This window comes from Cetorhinus maximus, chromosome 32 (genome assembly GCF_964194155.1).
Source record: "Cetorhinus maximus chromosome 32, sCetMax3.hap1.1, whole genome shotgun sequence".
NCBI lineage: Eukaryota > Metazoa > Chordata > Chondrichthyes > Lamniformes > Cetorhinidae > Cetorhinus > Cetorhinus maximus.
Genome location: NC_135910.1, coordinates 17,740,668 through 17,762,450, shown reverse-complemented (window position 1 = coordinate 17,762,450; position 21,783 = coordinate 17,740,668). Strand labels below are relative to the sequence as shown.

At 49.0% G+C, this 21,783-nt stretch overlaps 1 protein-coding gene across 2 annotated transcripts in view; it reads left to right on the top strand.

The window, feature by feature from the left end:
* The first annotated feature begins 585 nt into the window (after positions 1 to 585).
* LOC144671506 (uncharacterized) overlaps positions 586 to 21,783 on the top strand; it is a 48,112-nt gene continuing 26,914 nt past the window's right edge. For both annotated transcript variants that reach the window (XM_078533466.1, XM_078533465.1), the window contains exons 1-3: positions 586 to 674; positions 3,886 to 4,012; positions 20,974 to 21,214. In XM_078533466.1, coding sequence (XP_078389592.1) covers positions 21,092 to 21,214 — 123 coding nt within the window. In that variant the 5' untranslated portion in view covers positions 586 to 674; positions 3,886 to 4,012; positions 20,974 to 21,091. The remainder of the gene's footprint in view (positions 675 to 3,885; positions 4,013 to 20,973; positions 21,215 to 21,783) is intronic.

Here is a 21,783-nt window from a genome sequence, read left to right as displayed (position 1 = left end):
ATTTCTATTGTGACCTTTCATGACCCCAGGATATCCCAAAGTGTTTTATGCCAAGTACTTCTTGAAGTGTGGACACTGTTATAATGTAGAAAACATGGCAGACAGAAGCACGTACAAACAACAATGCAATTAAGGCCAGATAATCTGCTCATAGAGATGCTGATTGATTGAGGGAGAACGAGTGGCCAGGATATCAGAGATAAAGCTCCCGCTTTTCTTCAAAATAACATCAAGGGGATCTGATATGCCCACCTGAGCGAACAGTCTGTTTAACTTCTGTTTAACAGCTCATCCAAACCACTGCCCTTCTGACAGTGCAGCACTCCTTCAGTACTGCACTGGGAGTGTTCACCTAGATTTTGTGCTCAAGTCTCTGGATTAGGACTGGAACCCAGGACCTTTAACTCAGAGGTGAGGGACAGTGCTACCCACTGAGTCACAAGCAACAGTCCTGAAAGATTAAAAGCTGACCATATAATCAAATGAGAACTCTGATTTTATTGGCTCTGTTTCACAGCTAACTAAGAGCTGCTGGGTGTGGGAGGGGTGGGGTGTAGGGGTTGGATGAGTTCCACACACATATGTCTAGCTGAAATTGACTCGCGAATTCACACCAATGACCCAGGGCCACAGAGAAACACAGAAGGCTCCTCCACACAGTTCAAGCTCATAGGGTGAGTCCACAGAAATACGATAGTATATTTTCTCGATTTTCTCAAAAATTAAGCAGTAATTCATCCAAAGTGCCTGAAGTTTCAAACTTTCTCTCTCTCTTTTGCACAGTTTTGTGTAGGCTACAGATTGATTTAGCTCCAAACAGTATTTTAACTGCGATTGCTCTTATTGTTATAATTGTTATTATTTCAGCAGGAGCGCACTTTTTGCAATGTTGTCTGTTGCTTTATGTTATTAAATTTATTAAGTCACAATTTGAAATATTTCTATTTTGGGTTGCAGAGTTTGTCTAAAGTTTGTTCTAATTTGCTGACACCATTCCAAGTTAATAAATGCATTTGTGTGATGTCCTGTTTATGATCATGTTAAATATCCCAGAGAATTCTCCATGTCAACTGATTTACGTTTACCCTGGTTACAGGTAAAGATGTAGTCCTGTTTTATTTGTGGAGTTTATTTAACACCTCTCATGCTCCCACCCTACACACTTGGTCATCTGCCAGCTGGATATTAAGTTTCCTTAGTCTATTCCCCAAGGAAGGAATTGTCCCCAGTCCTCGTCCTGACTGGCTCCGGGTGCACAAGTTGCCATAGAGGCTGACAGATAGCAATCTGGAGAGAGAATCCTAGTTGATGTTCCGCCCTACTTCAAAGTTCTCTCTCGCTCTCTCACGTGTTCTGCAGGGACTTTTCAGCTCTGTTATAATGTTTTTGGAGTTCATTAGCTTCTTACTTGAGAGGCGACTCTGCTGGAGGCAAAGATCTTGTCAAAAACACGTTGATTTATGTACTATCTATTTACAAAGCTTAAGCAGTGCCAAGACATAGCTGGAGCTACTCTCTAAGATGCTTCTCAGTCATTTTCTGTCAGTGAATGTGACCACATAAGTGTGACGTAGCTTCTTGGCCACATGCTCAGTAGCTAGCGTTAGAGTTAACCCTTTACTCTACATCATGTTAAGTGTCATCCAGGTTGGTGAAGGAATAGGGTCAGATTGGGTTTTATAACATGTTTACAGCTTCATGGCACTTTATTCAAACTCAGTTCAAATTCTCAAACTTCTCTCATGGTGGTTAAACTACAGGTCTCCGGATGCCTGGTCCAGTAACATACACATTAGCAGCTGTAGTGGCTCCAGCTTGTTAGAGTTAGGAAGTAAACATTATTCTTCATGTTTTGACAAATACCTAAAAACAAGGCTCCAATTATCATCAGCAAGGCACAACTCTATGAATGCTCTCTCCCTCTCACGACAGTGCAGATGGTATAGATTTCCAGAGATCCTTGTCAACCAACCAATTAATAACACCCCAGTTCATGGTTGGGCCACTTCTATGGAAAAACCCCAGCTCTTTAGCGTCTGAGGTATTTGCATAGCTTTGTACGTTTTAGACCTTTTTAGCCAGCTCACACATTGCCTCCAAGAGCTCCTGTTCTCTTTTCTGCCAAACAGAAAAATTGACCTCTTCCCGAGAGTGATTGCTTCTTTTCCTCACAAGAATTCTCTGTGTTCCTCTTTCTCTCTCTCTGTTTTCTCTTTGTGTCTGCACCTACGTGCTGATCACCTTCACTCTCCAGTTCCTCTGCTTGTAGCTCTCCTTTGTGTCTGCAACTCTCTTTTGTTTCTGGCCACATGGCATTCATATCTTAACCTCCTTCCTGTTGGTACTGCTTCTAGGTCATCCAAGGTTGCCAGGTCACATGGACCAGCATTTCTTATTATCCAAGAAAGGTACAATTTGCTAAAGTAAGGGGCATGCTGTTGAAGCTTTCTGTCTTGCACTCATTAGGACAGGCCTGGAAGGGTAAAGAAACCCACAAATTTGAGCAACAGGTGAAGCTAGCCGTTTAACACGGCTACTATGCAGTGGCAACACGAGTGGTGTTTTCCACTAACAGGATGCTGCCGTCAAGCCAAAATAACATTCTGCCTATCACACAACATTCTGCCTATCACACAAATAAGTAATGTATTATATGAATTTCAATGCTGATGTGATGCCAGGTATGTAGGCTGTACATCCCAACGACTGGCGGATTGCATCAAACAGCATGTCCTCTTGGCTGTTTGCAATAGACAGAGGACTGACCATACTCAACCAACCCGTGCTTGCAAAACTCAGAATATAATGTTTAACGTTAGATGTGATTCTGTGATTGGGCAGCACTTGCTGAACAATCCTGAGTGTGCTAAGAATTACACTAACAACCAATTGAAGATTATCAGTCAGGCTTGCAATGTAGCTCACTTATACCTGCTACAAGCTGCATTTGTTCTTATGCAGGGATCTGTCCTCTGCAGGCGAAAGGCACCTTTACAGACATGTCCAGACATTGTCCTTTTTTTTTAATAAACAAAAGCATAGAGGACAGTGGCATCCTGGTGAATCTGCTATGGTGTTGCGGTCACTTTGACAAACGGACCACAGGAGTCTCAGGTACAGGTCACGATCGTTTATTCAAGCAATTGCAAGGGGAACACCATCTCAATGCAGCTTGAGATAGCACTCTGCTAAACTACAAGTATTCAATATATTTACACATTATTGGTCATGTACAAGAACAGTTTCCAGATTCCGATCTCATCAACATATAGGTTTACATTAAACAGACATCTCTGATAACAAGTACATGCACCGTATGTCCCTATTTGTTTTCACCCAGGCAGAGACCTTCCCTCCTACCTAAACTAGGACCATCTGTTCTTCCCCTATCTGTTGAAGAGCACACTTAATCTTAGTTGTTATTGTCATCCTCTGACTACAGTCCGGCCCCAAGGCCTTTCTGTTGTTTGCAGGCCCTTAAGGCTGTGCAAGGTTCATCTGGTAACCTTTAACTGCCAACGTGCTTGGAGATTTTAAGTAATTTGTTCCCTTTCAATAAGTTCTTACTGTACCCCTATATTCCCCCCTGGCTGTGGCAACATCTTGACCAATCAGAGCCGACTTGCCAAACGCTCAGCACCCCTTTTCTCACGCAGTCTAAATTGTTGTTCCCTTTGAAATTTGGCATTCTTGCATCTGTCCTGATGAACGCAAGACGAAAATCTTGGGCAGAATGTCTCTCTTCCCAACAAGCGACCAAAGGTGCAATTCATTCATTCAGCCCTTTACAATTGACGAAAGCTCTTAAAACATTCTTAAAAGCAATCACAGGTTCTGCAGACATTTTAAAGAAATTACAAATATCCCTTACTGTGCTGCTTCCAGGTCAAAGGTCGCCACAATTTCGGGAGTGAGCCCGTTGAATTTGACAATGACACCACTTCATGCCTCACCCTTCAAGCCATGCTGTTCTGTGCCTATTGGCATGAATTGCTGAAACCATTTTCGCAAGGTGAGAGATTTCTAACCACAGTCTTTTCGGCGAGGTTCAATCATCTGGGAGCAGCAGGTAGGTTGGAGTGAGGAGTGGCATAGGGTCCCAGTGATTAGCTAAAAATTAACACTGGGATCACTAATAAAAGTCTCACAGCATCTGAGATAAGCACTAGAGTATAGCAATCCACAATAAACACCATAATGTAGATGTTATGACGCTGCGCTGGCAACCTGGCTCAGGATTGTTTGGATCCTGAGGTTTCCTGGCCAGCCCACCTGAAGAGTCGGTGGCGAACACATCCCCACTGATACTAGGTGCTATGCAGCCATTTAATGCTTCAAGTTAGCTGGAAGTGAGACTTCTGCCCCTCCCTTGGCAGGACATTCACCTCAGAGAGTTGCTGGCCAACCTGATTGGCCAGCAGCTATCTAGCCCTAGGAGCTGCAGTGGTCAAGCCTGGGACTGCAAGCAGTCCCGAGACTCTACGCCCTGTCGTCTAGGACCAGGAAAGTGTGGTGGTCTCTGGGTGGGGAGAAGAGGTGAGACCCAAGGGGACGGGCAGAAGGGGGTTGTTGACGGGGGGTGGCAGGAGCACTAGCTGGGGGGTGGGGGGGGCAGGCCTTGTGGAAGGTGGGGGCTCGATATTGAAAGAGGCCTGGGCTGAGTCACTTTCCAGGCCTCCCACCACCGCCCCCCCCACCCCTCCATCCCTGAACCCCTCTCACCCACCTGAAAATTGAGGCTGGGCAGGAAATTGCCCTCAAGCGGTCATTGATTGGCTACTTAAGGGGGCCTCAACTGGGGAAAGGGCAGGCCAGCCTGCCCAGGCCTCCCCACGGTGAAGTTGTGGAGAGGTTGGGGCAGCCGGGAATCTGGTGGGAAGGTCATCCAAGGAATATTACAGGCCCCGTAACCCCCTTCCCACCCCACCCCATTCCCCCAGCCCTACCCAAACCTGGCAGCAGGAGAATGTCAAAATCTGGTTCAATCGCATCCTTTGGGGGAGGAAATCTGCCAGCCTTACCCGGCCTGGCCTACATGTGACTCCAGACCCACAGCCGTGTGGTTATTGACTCTGAACTGGCCCCCTGAAATGGCCGATCAGGCCACTCCATTGCGTCAACTAGCTCTCCTCACAGACTACAGTGGTCAAAGACGGTGACACACTTTCTGCTTTCACAAGGACATTGAGTTACGGCAATAAATGTTCTCCCTGCCAATGATGACTACATCCCATAAGCAAGTGTTTAAAAAGAAATCATACTTAATTAACTTGGCAAAGCGGTTATGAAAGCTGCTAGATTGTCATTAAACCCCAACTGGTTTTTTTTTTTAAAAGCCCTTCAGGCACTGGAAGCCCTGCCCAGTGGTCTATGTGCGAGTCCCAATGTCTTCATGATAACGAGGGAGAAGTGTGGGCGATGTGGGGAAAATCCAAACTAGGGGTCAGAAATTTAGGATAGCTACTGGAACTCGCTACCACAGGGAGTGGTTGAGGTGAATACCACGGATGTAATTAAGAGGAAGCTGAATAACCGCATGAGAGAGAAACGAATAGAAGGGTACAGTGATAAGGTGAGATGAAGAGGGGTGGGAGGAGACTCGTGTGGAGCACAAACCCCCAGCATGGAACAGATGGGCTGTATAGCCTGTTTCTGTGCTGTAATTTCCACCCAATTCGGTCTTATAAATGATGACCTTGCCAGGGTAGTCCACACCTCAAGAGCAAATAAAAAACATAAGTGCCTCTAGTATGAACAAATGATTGAAGGCAATTCACAAGCAGTTATAAACTGACAGTAAGTCAGATAGGAAGTTGATAATGCAGATTGGTCAGGTCTGGGACTGCAAGCAGTCCCTAGACTTTATGTCCTGTCATTCAGGACCAGGTAAGTGTGGTGGTCTCTGGGTGGACAGACAGGAAGAGGTAATGCAGGGGATCATCCTGAGAAGAGAGAGCATCTCCTAACCAAAATCCACAAACAGGACTGTCCTGGCAGACCGATCGTGTCAGCCTGTTCCTGCCCCACGGAACTCATTTCTTGCTATCTTGACTCCATTCTCTGTCCCCTTGTCCAGTCTCTTCCCACCTACATCCGTGATTCCTCTGACACCCTACATCATATCAACAATTTCCCGTTCCCTGACCCCAACCGCCTCCTCTTCACCATGGATGTCCAATCCCTCTACACCTCCATCCCCCACCGGGATGGTCTGATGGCTCTCCGCTTCTTCCTCGAACAGAGGCCTGAACAATCCCCATCCACCACTACTCTCCTCCGTCTGGCTGAACTTGTTCTCACACTGAACAATTTCTTCTTAAACTCCTCTCACTTCCTCCAAATAAAAGGTGTGGCTATGGGTACCCGCATGGGCCCCAGCTATGCCTGTCTCTTTATGGGGTATGTGGAACATTCCTTGTTCCAGTCCTACTCCAATCCCCTCCCACAACTCTTTCTCCGGTACATCGATGATTACTTCGGTGCTGCTTCATACTCTCGTCGCGACCTGGAAAAATTTATTAATTTTGCTTCCAATTTCCACCCCTCCATCATTTTCACATGATCCATCTCTGACACTTCCCTTCCCTTCCTTGAACTCTCTGTCTCAATTTCTGATGATAGACTGACCACCATTATCCATTACAAGCCTACCGACTCCCACAGCTACCTCGACTACAGCTCCTCACACCCCGCTTCCTGTAAGGACTCCATCCCATTCTCTCAGTTCCTTCGCCTCCGTCGCATCTGTTCTGATGACGCTACCTTCAAAAACAGTTCCTCTGACATGTCTTCCTTCTTCCTTAACTGAGGTTTTCCACCCACGGTGGTTGACAGGGCCCTCAACCGTGTCCGGCCCATCTCCCGCGCATCCGCCTTCACGCCTTCTCCTCCCTCCCAGAAACGTGATAGGGTCCCCCTTGTCCTCACTTATCACCCCACCAGCCTCCGCATTCAAAGGATCATCCTCCGCCATTTCCGCCAACTCCAGCATGATGCCACCACCAAACACATCTTCCCTTCACCCCCCCTGGCGGCATTCCGCAGGGATCGTTCCCTCCGGGACACCCTGGTCCACTCCTCCATCACCCCCTACCCCTCAACCCCCTCCCACGGCACCTTCCCATGCAACCGCAGAAGGTGTAACACCTGCCCCTTTACTTCCCCACTCCTCACCATCCAAGGGCCCAAACATTCCTTTCAAGTGAAGCAGCATTTCACTTGCACTTCCCTCAACTTAGTCTACTCCATTCGTTGCTCCCAGTGCGGTTTCCTCTACATTGGAGAGACCAAACGCAGACTGGGTGACTGCTTTGCGGAACACCTTCGGTCTGTCCGCAAGCATGACCCAAACCTCCCTGTCGCTTGCCATTTCAACACTCCACCCTGCTCTCATGCCCACATGTCTGTCCTTGGCTTGCTGCATTGTTCCAGTGAAGCTCAACGCAAACTGGAGGAACAGCACCTCATCTTCCGACTAGGCACTTTACAGCCTTCCGGACTGAATATTGAGTTCAACAATTTTAGATCATGAACTCTCTCCTCCATCCCCACCCCCTTTCCGATCCCCCCCTTTTTTTTTCCAATAATTTATATAGATTTTTCTTTTCCCACCTATTTCCATTATTTTTAAATGTATTTCCATCCATTGTTTTATCTCTACCTTTTAGCCTATTTCGATTCCTTCACCCCACCCCCACCCCCACTAGGGCTATCTGTACCTTGCTCGTCCTGCTTTCTACCCTTAATTTAGCACATTCTTTTAGATAATATCACCACCTTCAACACCCCTTTGTCCTTTTGTCTGTGACATCTTTTGGTTATCTCCACCTATCACTGGCCCTCTATCCAGCTCTACTTGTCCCACCCCAACTTAAACCAGCTTATATTTCACCTCTCTTCTATTTTTACTTAGTTCTGTTGAAGGGTCATGCGGACTCGAAACGTTAACTGTGTTCCTCTCTGCAGATGCTGCCAGACCTGCTGAGTTTTCCCAGGTAGTTTTGTTTTTGTTTTGAAGGTAAGGAGTTGGGATTTAATTACGGGTCTTGCTTTGTTCCTGCCTTTCAAGAGGGAAAAGGGTGAATGTTAACAGGCAGGATCAACCCAGTTTCCATAACACAATAAGTATGGGCCAAGGCACCTGCTCTTCTTCAAGTAGTGCCATGGGATCTTTTACAGAGAGGGACTGTTAAGACACCTCATCCAAAAGACAGCACCTCCAACTGTGTCGCACCCCCTCAGTATGACACTGGGAGTGGCAGCCTAGATTTTTGTGCATAAATTGGGAGCAGGAATTGAACACACAACCTTCAGAATAAGAAGCCCACAGAAACACTCTTGAGCTTTACCCACGGAGTGACCAGCAATGACCAAGAGTACAAGGTGGAGAATGGCCGGCTCACACCCGCACATTGCACCCCCACTCCATATCATTCATCTGCTCATGACCATGAACAGGAGTCATGATCCTCAGTGATGAGTAACCATGCCGGATGTGGGAGTACAGTGGCTGAGGCGAGGTATGATGTGCTTTGGATACTGATGCATGGAACATGCCTCATCTCGTAGATCTTGACTCACTGAAGAAAGCCACGTTGCTTGCTAAAGGTTCCCTGCAGTCGTGCCTTTGCTACCAGATCAAAGGAAATACTTTGTCACTCAGTCACCATGTGACTTTTTAAAAACTTATTCATTGGAATGTGGGCATCGCTGGCTAGGCCTGCATTTTTTGCCCATTGTTCAGTGGGCATTTTAAGATTCAACCACATTGCTGTGGGTCTGGAGTCATGTGTAGGCCAGACCGGGTAAGGACGGCAGATTTCAGTAAACCAGATGGGTTTTTCTGACAACTGACATGGTCATCATCAAACTTTTAATTCCAGATATCTTTTATTAATAGCAAACTTCACCATCTACCTTGGTGGGATTCAAACCCCAGAGTATTACTCTGGGTCTCTGGAATACCAGCCCAGTGACAATGCCACTATGCCACCACCACCCCCACTGTTTACGTGGTAACTGACACTGGACTGTGGTCCCGGATAGTCAACACTTTGCTGGGAACATTGGAGCTCTGAATATCTGGATGAAGCTTTCAGTCTGCAAACTGCAGCCCAAGACAGAAGCAAACAATCTGATCGAGCATCAGTTGCATTATTTAGTTGGCAGCTTTGATTCAATGGAGCAGCACTCTTACCTCTGATCCAGGAGGTTGTGGGTTCAAGACCCACTCCAACCTCACTCCCAGCGCAAAACTGAAGGAATGCTGCACTGCTGACCCTCTGACAGTGCAGCACCCCCTCAGTACGGACCCTCTGACAGTGCAGTGCTCCCTCAGTACTGACCCTCTGACAGCGCAGCACTCCCTCAGTACGGACCCTCTGACAGTGCAGCGCTCCCTCAGTACTGACCCTCCGACAGTGCAGCACTCCCTCAGTACGGACCCTCTGACAGTGCAGTGCTCCCTCAGTACTGACCCTCCGACAGTGCAGCACCCCCTCAGTACGGACCCTCTGACAGTGCAGTGTTCCCTCAGTACTGACCCTCTGACAGCGCAGCACTCCCTCAGTACGGACCCTCTGACAGTGCAGTGCTCCCTCAGTACTGACCCTCTGACAGTGCAGCACCCCCTCAGTACTGACCCTCTGACAGTGCAGCACCCCCTCAGTACTGACCCTCTGACAGTGCAGCACCCCCTCAGTACTGACCCTCCGACAGTGCAGCACTCCCTCAGTACGGACCCTCTGACAGTGCAGCACTCCCTCAGTACTGACCCTCTGACAGTGCAGCACTCCCTCAGTACTGACCCTCTGACAGTGCAGCACTCCCTCAGTATTGACCCTCTGCCAGTGCAGCACTCCCTCAGTACTGACCCTCTGACAGTGCAGTGCTCCCTCGGTACTGACCCTCTGACAGTGCAGCACTCCCTCAGTACTGACCCTCCGACAGTGCAGTGCTCCCTCAGTACTGAACCTCTGACAGTGCAGTGCTCCCTCAGTACTGACCCTCCGACAGTGCAGTGCTCCCTCGGTATTGATCCTCAGAGTGTAACATCCCTTAGTACTGCTCCTCCAACAGCGCAGCATTCCCTCAGTACTGAGCCTCTGCCAGTGCAGCACTCCCTCAGTACTGACCCTATGTAACTGTAGCACCCACTCAGTACTGACTCTCCAACAGTGCAGCACTCCCTCAGTACTGACCCTCTGACAGTGCAGCACTCTCTCACTACTGACCCTCTGACTATGCAGCACTCCCTCAGTATTGACCCTCCGACAGTGCAGCACTCCCTCAGTATTGACCCTCCAACAGTGCGGCACTCCCTCAGTATTGACCCTCTGACAGTGCAGTGCTCCCTTGGTACTGACCCTCTGACAGTGCAGCACTCCCTCAGTACTGACCCTCTGACAGTGCAGTGCTCCCTCAGTACTGACCCTCTGACAGTGCAGCACTCCCTCAGTACTGACCCTCTGACAGTGCAGCACTCCCTCAGTACTGACCCTCCGACAGTGCAGTGCTCCCTCGGTATTGATCCTCAGAGTGTAACATCCCTTAGTACTGCTCCTCCAACAGCGCAGCATTCCCTCAGTACTGAGCCTCTGCCAGTGCAGCACTCCCTCAGTACTGACCCTATGTAACTGTAGCACCCACTCAGTACTGACTCTCCAACAGTGCAGCACCCCCTCAGTACTGACCCTCTGACAGTGCAGCACCCCCTCAGTACTGACCCTCTGACAGTGCAGCACTCCCTCAGTACTGACCCTCTGACAGTGCAGCACTCCCTCAGTATTGACCCTCCGACAGTGCAGCACTCCCTCAGTATTGACCCTCCAACAGTGCAGCACTCCCTCAGTATTGACCCTCTGACAGTGCAGTGCTCCCTCAGTACTGACCCTCTGACAGTGCAGCACTCCCTCAGTACTGACCCTCTGACAGTGCAGCGCTCCCTCAGTACTGACCCTCTGACAGTGCAGTGCTCCCTCAGTACTGACCCTCTGACAGTGCAGTGCTCCCTTGGTACTGACCCTCTAACAGTGCAGCACTCCCTCAGTACTGACCCTCTGACAGTGCAGCACTCCCTCAGTACTGACCCTCTGACAGTACAGTTAAGGGAAGAAATGGTGAGTAGAAAGTTCCTGTGCCCTTCTCCTCCTGAGACCCCTAATACACAGAAACAGAAGTTTTTACCAGGAAATAGCCAGGCGGAGAATCAATATTTCCTGCTTTAAACGGTCCCCAAATGTTTCCAGCTCTGAAGACTGCCTTCCGTTGAAGGAGAAAGGAAGTTTCCAGTAATGATTTGTGAAGGCTTGTCACCGAAGCTCCTTACTAGTCAGTGTCGAGCTCACTGCTGGTATTGCCAAGAAATGCTGAGAGGAACTTGTTGACACTCAGTTTCTTGGAAGAGGAAGCTGATCATTTGTGGCTGTGTGTGCCCACGGCTTTGGCGTTTGCTAATTATTATTATTTTGTTAATTATTATTGCTGATAAGTTGGAAAACCCATTAGTCCTCCTCCATATCTGTGCGTCACTCTTCCGAGAGGATGAGGACATCCAACACCCTGAGTGCTATCCAGAGAGAGGTGTCATCATCATCAGGAGTGTGAAAGAACATTTAACAAATGCAGCCAACACCTGTGGGAAGTGTTTCTGAGTTTCAACCGGAATTGTGAGACGCTTTTAGGTAATTCATCATTCAGAGTCAAGAACTTGTACTGTCTGTTGGCACTTTTATACTTAGCCAGTATTGTACTAGTGCAAGTCATGCTTTCAACTGTTAAATCTCTTGACTTAATCTTGGGTGATCCTATCCAGAGATTTTTGAACTGAGCTCCATTGACACTAGACACTCCACAAGCAGATCCCAAAGGCAGCTGGCATCAGGTTACCTGCAGAGGAATGTTTGCTAATGTCAAAAAGGACTTATTGCTGGATTTACAATCAAGCTGATACCGGAGACTGTAAAATCATGGCTGCAGTTACCTGGAGCGGAGTTTCCGGGTTGGCTAATTTGCTATTCTGAAAGTCATTTCAAACTTTTGCACCAGAGTTAGCACTCTCGCTTTTAATGCAGAAGGTCTGTGCTGAAGTCCCGCTCCAGAAATTTAAGCACATATTCTAGGCTGACGCTCCCAGTGCAGTGAGGGTGAGTTGCTCTGTTGCCGATGCTACCTCACCGGTAAACCAAAAGATCCCAGCGCTTTTCAAAGAAGAGCAGGGGATTTCTTCCCTGGTGTCCTGGCTGATATTTATCGCTCTCCCATTCTCTCTCTCTCTCCAGTTCTCCCTCTCCCACTCTCTCTCTCCCCGTCTCCCTCTCCCACTCTCTCTCTCTCTCCCCGTCTCCCTCTCCCACTCTCTCTCTCTGCCTGTCTCCCCCTCCCACTCTCTCTCACCCCGTCTCCCTCTCCCACTCTCTCTCTCCCCGTCTCCCTCTCCCACTCTCTCTCTCTCTCTGCCCGTCTCCCCCTGCCACTCTCTCTCTCTGCCCGTCTCCCCCTCCCTCTCTCTCTCTCTCTGCCCGTCGCCCCCTCCCACTATCTCTTTCTCTCCCCGTCTCCCTCTCCCACTCTCTCTCTCTGCCCGTCTCCCCCTCCCACTCCCTCTCTCTCTGCCCATCTCCCTCTCCACTCTCTCTCTCTCCAGTTCTCCCTCTCCCACTCTCTCTCCCCCCGTCTCCCTCTCCCACTCTCTCTCTCTCTGCCCGTCTCCCCCTCCCACTCTCTCTCTCTCTCCCCGTCTCCCTCTCCCACTCTCCCTCTCTGCCCGTCTCCCTCTCCCACTCTCTCTCTCCCCGTCTCCCTCTCCCACTCTCTCCCTCTCCCCGTCTCCCTCTCCCACTCTCTCTCTCTCCCCGTCTCCCTCTCCCACTCTGTCTCTCTCCCCGTCTCCCTCTCCCACTCTCACTCTCTCTCCCCGCCTCCTCCTCCCACTCTCTCACTCCCTCTCTCACCCCACATCTCCCTCTCCCACTCTCCCACTCTCTCTCCGTCTCCCTCTCCCACTCTCTCTCTGTCTCCCTCTCCCCCACTCCCACTCTCCCACCGTCTCCCACTCCCGCTCTCTCTCTCCCCCCGTCTCCCTCTCCCATTCTCTCTCCCCCATCTCCCTCTCCCACTCTCTCTCTCTCTCCCTCCGTCTCCCCCTCCCACTCTCTCTCTCCCCGTCTCCCTCTCCCACTCTCTCTCTCTCTGCCCGTCTCCCCCTCCCACTCTCTCTCTCCCCGTCTCCCTCTCCCACTCTCTCTCTCTCTGCCCGTCTCCCCCTCCCACTCTCTCTCTCTGCCCGTCTCCCCCTCCCACTCTCTCTCTCTCTCCCCGTCTCCCTCTCCCACTCTCTCTCTCTGCCCGTCTCCCCCTCCCACTCTCTCTCTCTCTACCCGTCTCCCCCTCCCACTATCTCTTTCTCTCCCCGTCTCCCTCTCTCACTCCCTCTCTCTCTGCCCATCTCCCTCTCCACTCTCTCTCTCTCCAGTTCTCCCTCTCCCACTCTCTCTCCCCCCGTCTCCCTCTCCCACTCTCTCTCTCTCTGCCCGTCTCCCCCTCCCACTCTCTCTCTCTCTCCCCGTCTCCCTTTCCCACTCTCTCTCTCTGCCCGTCTCCCTCTCCCACTCTCTCTCTCCCCGTCTCCCTCTCCCACTCTCTCCCTCTCCCCGTCTCCCTCTCCCACTCTCACTCTCTCTCCCCGCCTCCTCCTCCCACTCTCTCTCTCCCTCTCTCACCCCACGTCTCCCTCTCCCACTCTCCCACTCTCACTCCGTCTCCCTCTCCCCCTCTCCCACTCTCCCACCGTCTCCCACTCCCGCTCTCTCTCTCCCCCCGTCTCCCTCTCCCATTCTCTCTCCCCCATCTCCCTCTCCCACTCTCTCTCTCTCCCCGTCTCCCTCTCCCTCTCTCTCTCTCTCTGCCCATCTCCCCCTCCCACTCTCTCTCTCTGCCCGTCTCCCCCTCCCACTCTCTCTCTCTCTGCCCGTCTCCCCCTCCCACTATCTCTTTCTCTCCCCGTCTCCCACTCCCACTCTCTCTCTCTGCCCGTCTCCCCCTCCCACTCCCTCGCTCTCTGCCCATCTCCCTCTCCACTCTCTCTCTCTCCAGTTCTCCCTCTCCCACTCTCTCTCCCCCCGTCTCCCTCTCCCACTCTCTCTCTCTCTGCCCGTCTCCCCCTCCCACTCTCTCTCTCTCTCCCCGTCTCCCTCTCCCACTCTCTCTCTCTGCCCATCTCCCCCTCCCACTCTCTCTCTCTCTCTCCCCGTCTCCCTCTCCCACTCTCTCTCTCCCCGTCTCCCTCTCCCACTCTCTCTCTCTCTCCCCGTCTCCCTCTCTCACTCTCTCTCTCTCTCTGCCCGTCTCCCTCTCCCCCTCTCCCACTCTCCCCCCATCTCCCTCTCCCACTCTCTCTCCCCCATCTCCCTCTCCCACTCTCTCTCTCTCTCCCTCCGTCTCCTTCTCCTGCTCGCTCACTCTCTCTGCCCCCCCCGTCTCCCTCTCCCGCTCATTCTCTCTGCCCCCCCGTCTCCCTCTCCCGCTCACTCTCTCTGCCCCCACCGTCTCCCTCTCCCGCTCACTCTCTCTGCCCCCACCGTCTCCCTCTCACGCTCACTCTCTCTGCCACCCCGTCTCCCTCTCCCGCTCTCTCCCTCTCCCGCTCTCTGTCTGTCTCCCTCTCCATGTGTCTCCCCCACCCTCTGCCTGTCTCCCTCTCTCTTCCATTCTCTCCCTGTCTGCCTCCCCTCCCACTCTCTGTCTCTTTCTTGTCTCCGTTGCCCACCCTCTGTCTGTTCATCTTCCTCCCCCGTCTGCCTGCCTCTCTCTCTCTCCCTCCCCACTCTGTCTATCTCCCTCCCGTCTGCCTGTGTCCCTTTCTCTCTCTCTTCCTGTCTCTCTGTGTGTCTCTCTCTCCCTCTCGCTGTCTGTCTGTGTGTCTCTCTCTCCCCCTCCCCCCCGTCTGCGTCTCTCTGTGTGTGTGTCTCTCGCTCTGTGTCGCTCTCTCTCTCCCCATCTGCCTGTCTGCCTCTCCCACTCTCTCTCTCTGTCTGTGTCCCTTTCCGTCTGTCTCCCTCTCCATCTGTCTCTCTCTCCCACTCTCTGTCTGTCTGTCTTCCTCTCTCCTATTCTATTCATAGACTTTTTTCCGAGACACTTTTTATGGAATGAATGTTGTCCCAAAGAGACCGGTTATCAACATAACATTCTATGGGCAAACTTTCCCCACATTGCCCCTTATATAATATTTCTGTCAATATATTGGATAAATAAACCCCCATATCTAATACTTCTACTAAGGCCAGCGTTTCAGCAGCTAAGGTACTTTTCACTCCCCTTTTTATTTTCTTGGCCTCCCAAGCCAGTGGGCAACATTTATCATTCTTTCCCACCAAGGATATGATAAACCCGGCTGTGCTAGAGAATATGATAAACCCGGCTGTGCTAGAGTACCCATCTGGAAGATTGGCATGTGAAGCATCGCTAAAAATGACCAACCTCATCTCTTCTGGATCACCCAAGGCTGGAAACTTGAGCACAGAACTCTCAGAATTTATTTTTTTTTTTTAAAGTGTTTTATTTGCTCTCAGAACTTGCTCAACTGTAGCATGTTTCATCATGGTACTCAGCTCCAACACATCGTAACTAGCGTCAGGCCTAGTCTGAGTGCACAATCAGTTCAACCGCCCAATCAAACTTCTCAACTGTTCCATTTCTTCCTTGGTAGCAGGATCCTCTTTTTGTGAGGATCTAACCAGAGTTATTGGGATATAATTAACATTTTCTAGACAAGATTGTTGATTCAATGTCACTCCTAACTTGCTCTGCTTAATGTCTAAACCTATGTATTTAAAGGCCCCTGAAGCCTGACTTCCAACCTTGAATTCCTTCTTTATCTTCTCGATTACCCATTGTTCAAATTCTACAGATCTTCCCCACAGGAAATCATCAACATGCATGATAAAGATCCCAGCTAGTTTCTCCTTATGGTACCAGTAGAACATTGCGGGGTCTGCCTTTAACTGAATGCAACCTGTTTTCAACAAGACAGACCTCACGGAAAAGCACCAGACTCTTGACGCATCATTCAACCCATAAACACATTTCCATAACTTTCCTTCTACATCCCCGGCTTCTTTGGATGGTTTCAAAAAAACTTCCCTTTGAAACTTCTCCCCCTGTAAAAATGCAGCTTTTATATCAATCGATTCGCACTCCCAGGAATAGGATACCAAAATAGCTAAAAAAATCTTCAAGCTCACTTTCCCCGCAGTAGGTGAGTCCACTCTGACATCCTGATCCCCTAGTTTCTTTTCAAAGCCTCCGGCTACCAATCTCGCTTTGGCCTTATCTGTGCCGTCTGGGATTACCTTTTCTGTACAGATCCACCTGTGAGATAAAGCTAGCTGTCCTCTGTCAGGTATTTCAGAATATACCCCAAATTCCTTCCAACTTTCTAACATTTTTCGTTTGGCTTCCTTTATCAGCTTATTTTCCAATTTATTAGCAGCTACTAGAATCCCTCTGCCATAAGGGCTTCTACTCCTACTGAGATTGCTAGCTTGCTCTCTGGTCCTCCTTGTTAAGCTATGGCCTCTACTCACATTCCTCTCCCTTTCTGGGCTACTATATGATCGTCCCCCCATGCGAGCAGAACCCCATTTGCAAGTCCGTGATTTTTTTTCTAGGGTCACGACCACTTTCTGGTCCACGGTCAGAACTCAAACTGCACTTCCTGGGTTTCCATTTCTTTACCTCAGTTTGACAATCGATAGGTCTTGTCTCCTGTCCTTCATCCTGCACATTTAGCCAATGTATGTATTTACCAGTGGCCTTTCCTGCTCTCCCTACGATGGTGGGATCCCTCCACACACTGCTCCCCTCTGGCATGTAGGTTACCTTTGTTCCTACTTTGGGTAGTTGCCCTTTTGGACAAATAGCGTTGTCCTGTACCTCAGTATTACTTTGTTCATAGTCAGTCAACCCTGTATCTGCCATCATCTGCTCCTCATAACTACCCAGTGTATGTGTATGTGAAGTGTATGGTGCTTTCTCGCATTCTATTTCCTGTTCAGAGCCTGTAAAAGTACAGTCAGTACCAATTAACCGTGAAGAATGTACCCTAACAGATTGACTGCCGTGTTGCACAATTACTACTTTCCCATCACTCCCTATAACTTTGCCAGGTCCTTCCCACTCTTTCTGGCCTTCCATTTTATAATATACCTTGTCTCCTTGTCTAAACTGTGTTCCCGATGGTCTTATGAGGTGCCTTAGGGCCCTCCGAATTTTCTCCGAAACCCCAGCTTTAATGAAAGCTTTACTGCCTGTGTGCAAAGTGTTCAGATGAGCAGAAAAAGGTGGAGCTAATGCTCGTCCCTTCCAGAGCAGGGGCAGCATCTGACAACACTGAAGGTAACTTCGAATTTCTTCTGTACACCGACTGGTGCAGACTGTATCCCCCAACCGTTTGCAGACAGTTCTTTGCGTGCACCGCCCATGCTAACGCCGTTTGCAATTTACAATCTGGCTTCATCAGCCAATATTTTATGTAATTTTATGTCTACTACCACATGGTTTCTTTCACAAAGACCATCACTAAATGGGCTCTCAGCTGCAGTGCGCATAACTGTGATGTTTAAATTTTCGCACATATCTCGAAATTCCTCATTGGTGAATTCCCCACCATTATCTGTGAGGAACTTAGTTGGTGTTCCTAATCCTGTTCCTACCCATTTCGCCATGACCTTATCGACAATCGTCCTTTTGTCTTTACTATGTACCACAGTGGATAGGCTAAATCTGGTTGCCATATCTATGAAGTGTAGTAAAGATAATATCCCCGTCCTTGTCCCAAGCGTTCAAGTCCATTGCCACTGCATCGTTAAACTCCCTGGCTAGTGGCAGCTCACAACAGGACGTGGTGGTGCCATGCAATATTTAAGGCAAATTTCACACCGAGCAGTGATTTGTTCAATAAGATCATCATATCCTTTATCGACCACTCCCGCATCTCGAAGCAGAGTCTTCAGTTTCTGTGGCGCCGGATGTGCAAACTGTCGATGTAATTTCCAAATGATCTTCTTTTTGTCCACTAAATTCTCATTCTCAGCAGTTAACAAAACTTCATGGGCTTTTTGATGAGAAATCTCTGGCTTCCTCAGTGGCAGTCAGTAATGGCCTGACCGAGTAAAATGGAGATCCACATTTTTCCCCAAACACAACTGCTCTACCATTCTTCATATCTAGCATCATCCGAGCCTTCTTCATCACAGATCGACTCAACAATAGCGGTACCTTGCTAGAAACCACATCAGTACTGATAAACAGATTGACCCCTGCTATCTTACATGGGAGGACCACCTGTTTGGAGGATGTTAATGTATTGTCATGTCCGAACCTGAAGCAGGTAGAGCTTTCATACTCCTTGACCTTCCGCCAATCTGCCTCATCGAGACACTCCAGATAGCAGTCAGGCCAGTCCATGCCACATACTGTAGAAGTGCAACCACTGTCCAGAACTGCACAGTTGAGGGAATCTACCATCAAGATACTCATCACCGAATTCAAACTCTCAGTGATCAATACAATCCCATCACAGCAGTCACCATCATCATTTTCAGTTTCAGATGAATCATCTCCTGGGCCACTTCAGAAACACGATTCCTTCGCCGTGGGCAGTTCATTGTGTAATGGTACTGGGAATCACACCAATTAACCATTCCCCGTGCATTTTTTTGGATTTAAACATCTACAGTAAACAATCCAGACATGATTTATGTCCTGACTCTCAAATTGGCTAGGGTTACAGCCATTTTTAGACCTCTCATCATTAACCCCATCTTTGTACTGGAATCTTTGTCTAATATTTGGTCAACCGCAAAATTCAGCCACCATTGAATCCTCTATCCTGTGTTTTACAGCACAGTTGTTCACATTTGTTAAGTGACAGGGACCGACTGTTACCCCAGAAATCTTTTTAGGGCAGCAGCCATTTGGTCTAAGAGAGATTCTTTCCCCCGGAACTGAACCCCTGTTAATACTAAAAGACTATCAACATGGGAAATGCGAGCACAGTCCAGTAATTTAAATGCCAATATCAATTCCAGAATTTCAAGTTCAAATCGCTGTAGTCTCCTGTACCATTTATCAAAATCCATGATATATTCTTCCATGGGCTGATCATCTGATTTCCTAAACCAATCAAAGATCATCCAAGCTTCATCCGCTTCTAATAACTCATCCTTTTTGTACAACTTATCCAAAAATTGTATCAGACGGTTTAATCCCTCTTCATGATCCAAATCATCCACTTTCCACTCTGAAAATACTTTATTCCTGATCTTACTTTTGGCTGGTAGTGATAACACCAAAGCCATACCTTGCTTCTTCCAGGGTATAGCAGTAACCCCGGTCCACATTTCAACTTCAGCCCTCCATTGCTGATAAGGTTCAGAGTCAGAAAAAAATTGGTGGATAGTTAAAGCTTATGATTTTGCACCATCCTCCCACCAATCTGTAACTTAAATTGTCAGCAACCGTGCACTTCATTTCCCTCAGGGGACTGAGACAGAAATCTTCATATACAGCAATCAATCAGCAAAGCTTAAAGTTCACCCTCTGCTACCATGTTATTCACAATAAGAGGTTATGGTGGAAGAATTAATCCAGGCTGGTCTCTTGGTTAAAGCTGGTTTATTTCCAAGACAACTCTTCAGTGCTACTAACTTCCTAATAGCTTCCACACAAAGTGTTCCAGCTGTACCTTTTTATTCTATTTAGATGGGATAATTAATGCCCATCACCTGTTTAACTAGCAATTGGTTTTAACAAGATGATTGTCATATTAACACTAAGGGCCCAGGCAGCTGAAGGCACGGCCGCCAATGTTAGAGTGATTAAAATCAGGGATGCACAGGAGGTCAGAATTGGAGAGTTGCAGAGCTGGAGGAGGTTACAGAGATGAGGAGGGGTGACTTTTAAATTTGAGGCATTGCCGGACTGGGAGTCAATGCCTGTCAAGAAGCTCAACACCGTCCAGGACAAAGCAGCCCCGCTTGATTGGCACCCCATCCACAAACATTCACTCCCTCCACCACCGACGCACAGTAGCAGCAGTGTGTGTACCATCTACAAGATGCACCAGCACCTTCCAAACCCACGACCACCTAGAAGGACAAGGGCAGCAGACACATGGGAACACCACCACCTGGAAGTTCCCCTCCAAGACATACACCATCCTGACGTGGAAATATATTACCGTTCCTTCACTGTCGCTGGGTCAAAATCCTGGAAATCCCTCCCTAACAGCACTGTGGGTGTACCTACACCACAGGGACTGCAGTGGTTCAAAAATGCAGCTCACCCCCACCTTCTCAAGGGCAACTAGGGATGGGCAACAAATGCTGGCCCAGCCAGTGAAGCCCACATCCCGTGAATGCATTTTTAAAAAGTGAACACAAGGGGTGGTGGGCGAGTGGAATTTGGTGCTAGTTAGGATACAGCCAGCAAAGTTTCGGATAGGCTGAAGTTTACAGAGGGTGCTGGGAGGCAGGTCAAGAGAGCATTGGAATAGTCAAGTCTTGAGGCCACAAAGGCCTGTGCTGAGTTGACTGATTTATAACTTGGCAGCTTGATAAACCTCCCTAGAGGAAGTCATAAATATAGAACAAGATAGGGTTGCTAGGCTGTAATTCTTAAGGTAAAGTGAACTCCAGGGTATGCTCTAGGCCCAACTGCAGTGTTCTCCTTTAGACTGCTGTTGCTCATTGTCTAGACTTACACCTATAGAAAGGCCACAGGAGTCAGGTACTGATGAGGTGTTGGTGCTAATGGAACTGTTTTCTGGCAAGAGAAGAGGAGTTTAAATTGGTGAGGGTGATAATAAATTGAATCTACTACCAGCCAGGCCTCAATATTGAAGCTAATGATGTTAAAACTAAAACTCAGAACACCTGGATTTTAGTTTTGCCAATCCTGAGCTTTGTCTTTCAGAAGATGATGACCCTCCAGCTGAGCCGCTACGCGACCATCTCAGGCAGTGAAGGACATCACCAGCCAGCCTCCGTGCCGCCTGTGCTCATTGTCCAATACTGCTGAAGTGAACCTTGATATGAGGAGCGTGTTTTACTGTTCCCTTACGTTGTATGTCACGATGGCAATGATGGTCATGAGTGAGAGGAAGAATTGTTTCTTCGAGGCTTTGCAGGAGCTGTCTAACCTCCAGATGATGGTGGTAAGATTTGTTGGGATTGCTGTTGCATTGTGCTTTGAGACGGTGCACATTCGTTGTATCATCAATGGCACAATAACTCTCAATGGAAATTGTCCTTGGAAATTGCAAACTGACGTTGTATCCGTTTCAATGGTATAAATGACCACTCATGATGACAGAAGGAGGGGAGGGTTTGTGGAAGGGCTGGGATCTACCAGATTTCCTCCCTCTGTTTATTGTTTGGAGATCACTGGCACTATCCTGGTCCCCACCCCTCCACACTGCCCACCCCACCCCCACCTAGTGAAACACCTCTCCACTCTCTTGGTGTAATCCTCTCCCCTCAGCCAGTGTTTACCTCTCCCACCCACTGTAAACCCTTCCACCAATGCAAACCCTTGCCCCATCCCAGTGTAAACCTTCTCCCTCCAGGGTAAAGCCTCCCCACTCCAACATAAACCCCTCCCCCTCCAGTGTAAACCCTCCCACTCCAACATAAACCCCTCCCCCTCCAGTGTAAACCCTCCCACTCCAACATAAACCCCTCCCCCTCCAGTGTAAACCCTCCCACTCCAACATAAACCCCTCCC